Source organism: Lolium perenne, chromosome 3 (genome assembly GCF_019359855.2).
Source record: "Lolium perenne isolate Kyuss_39 chromosome 3, Kyuss_2.0, whole genome shotgun sequence".
In the NCBI taxonomy this organism is placed as follows: Eukaryota; Viridiplantae; Streptophyta; class Magnoliopsida; order Poales; family Poaceae; genus Lolium; species Lolium perenne.
Window position 1 is genome coordinate 240,813,888 of NC_067246.2, and position 2,729 is coordinate 240,816,616.

The following is a 2,729-nucleotide window of genomic DNA, read 5'->3' on the forward strand; positions in this document are numbered from 1 at the left end:
ACAACAACCTACACACCAAGTATAGACTAAAGCATACTAAAGTCTATATGCTACTAAAATCGGAACCACCCAGACCACAGTTTTAACACGAGAGAACCTAACAAAACAACTCTTTTGGAAGACAAGTTTTTAAACAAGTGATCGGCCAGCCATTGCAATTTGCAACATGATACCCAGTAAGTTTTTTTCATTGTTGCATTTTTCTAGTGACATTCAAACCCATGGAACGTTGCAGTGTTTCAAACACACACGAACACCCAATCGAACTTTTTATTCTTGTGTGCAACAAGTCCCAATCGATGTATGCAACAAGTCTGATGCATGGCTCCATGAAAAGCTTGCTGGCCGGCCCGGAGCCTCGGATGCACGCTCAAGGCGTGTTAGGTAATATGCCAGCCCAATTGATGAAGGCCTGGATTGCCCGCACACTGCTCTTCAGATTTTCAGCCCATCACTCTGCTATTCTCGCCCTGAAAATAAAAAAGTCACTGTGCTGTTGTTCTCCTCCAAACCGAAGATGGGCAAACAATCCCCGGCGGTGAGATGCGATCTCCCCCATGCCAGTCGTGCCCGAACCCTCCCCCGTCGCCGCTCCAGAGAAGCAGGCACTCGGCGAAGCATATGGCCGGCACTACTCACCGGCCGAGCAAGCCGGCGAAGCCACCTCACGCCGCGAGGCGACTAGCTCTGCGCCTGACCACACCCCTCGCGTCCCTGGCCCTCCTCCTATTCGCCACCGCCGGCGTACTCCTCTACTCCAAAACCACCCCGTCATCCCAAATCGTCGCCCGCTCCAACGAATCCGGCACCACCGCGTCGCCGGCGCTCTCCTTCCCGACGGTGGAGGCCATAGGCGGCGCGCGCGCCATCTGGGAGCTCCCCGCGGCGCCGGCCAGGGCGGTCCTCTTCGTCGCCCACGGCTGCCGCTGCCGCCCGGAGAACTTCTGGCCGCCGTCCCCGCGCTGCCCCGGGTGCGTCGGGCTGCCGGAGGACGTCGCCCTCACGGCCGGCGCGCTACGGAGGGGGTTCGCGGTGCTGGCCGTGGCGAGCGCCGGGGAGTGCTGGTCGCTGGGGCACGAGGTGGGCGGCGCCAAGCGGGCGATCCAGTCCTGGACCGCCAAGAACGGCCTCGGAGACCTGCCGGTGGCCGCTCTCGGCGCGTCTTCCGGTGGGTACTTCGTCTCCCGACTCGCGGCCGAGATGAGCTTCGCCGCCGTCGTGATTATGATCTCCGAGGGCGCGTTTGGGCCGGCGGGAGCGCCAGCGGGTTACCCGCCGGCCATGTTCCTCCACATGCCCAAGGACCGTAGGAGAGTCGCATTGCTGGAGAGGAATATGAAGATGCTGAGGAGCAGTGGCGTTGAGGTGAGGGAGCTCCGGAGCCTGGAGCTTCCTCTAACGCCAACGCTGCTGTCTGATAGAATACCAGAATTGGACCATGGGTTGTCGGAAAGGATTTGGAAGATTTTCAGCGAGGAAGGGTTCATTGATGAGAGAGGGTACATGAGGAAGGATGGCCGAGCAACGCCATGGAAGGATGCAGTGGCCAAGAGGGGGTTCTGGGAGGAGGTTTCCCGGTGGTCTGACCATATCCAGGAGGAGCTGAATCTTGCTTATGGATACCATGAGATGACAAGCTTGCAAGCCGACGAGATGTTCAATTGGATTGAGAAGCACCTGACCTGAGCTTTATGGTTGATACTTCTTGTATATGGTATTTACGATGAAATGGTACTGTTTGTACACAATGAAATCAGTTTATAAGAAGAAAAAAATGCATGCATTATATAACGGTAATGGTGATAAATTCAGAGACCACACACAAGATGATTGAGCAAGTTGGACGCATCATGACGGTCTTGTCTACTGACGAACCCTGTAAAGCAGAAACGAGTAAAACCAAACATGAAAGCACTTAAGATATGATCACTTAGACATGTACTTAAACTTAAAGCAAAACATGTAAAACCAAACAGAATTCAATTGGGAACTTCGTATCAGCAAGTGTTTTGAGTGTCAATCTCATGCAATGTATTTACAACGGAAAACTGCTGTACTGTTCAGCAACATAGCAGCGACAGACAATATGTTGTCCGCAAAAGTTCGCTGGCAAAGAGAAGCATGGGTATAAAGATCGTACATTTCTACACGCATACAAGATGTACTATCTCTGTCCATAAATAGATGCCAAAAATTGTTTAAATTTAAATATATCTAAATATAGATATATCCAAATTTAAATAAATCTTTGGCATCTATTTATGGACGGAGAAAGTAGATTTTTTCTCTCCCAGGCTAATCGACCTATAGACAACTAAGTAACCGTGTCAGTTCAGGACATAGCAAGTATCAGTATTGGCTTGCAAAATTCGCCTCACGATGCCTCAGTGGGAGGAGCAACATATGCGGTAAGCTTTTCAGCGTCGTCCATCGCCAAGCTCAAGCAGTCGAACTTATTCGCCGAGGCGAACTCAGTGAAATCCTTTGGGAGATCTATGTCCGCTGCCCTCTCCGGCAGATCCACCGTGCACGAAGGTGTGCGGCCATCTGGCATCACACATTTACGCGGAAGGACTAGCCGCTGGACAGCAGACAGCGTCTTCTTTTTGTTCCCCATGTCTATGTGAATCCGACAAGCCTGCAGTAAGTAATAAGATCGGTATGACTAGATCTTGGACTTAGAGCATCTCCACTCGTTTGGCCTCCACACGCCGAAATCCGGGGTTAAT

The 2,729-nt window shown here is 52.0% G+C and overlaps 1 protein-coding gene across 1 annotated transcript; it reads left to right on the forward strand.

Annotated features, from left to right (window-relative positions):
- Positions 1-462: 462 nt before the first annotated feature.
- LOC127343848 (uncharacterized) lies at positions 463-1,791 on the forward strand. The gene has a single exon (XM_051370042.2). The coding sequence runs from the start codon at positions 544-546 to the stop codon at positions 1,684-1,686; it is 1,143 nt and encodes a 380-aa protein (XP_051226002.1). The 5' UTR covers positions 463-543; the 3' UTR covers positions 1,687-1,791.
- Positions 1,792-2,729: the final 938 nt, after the last annotated feature.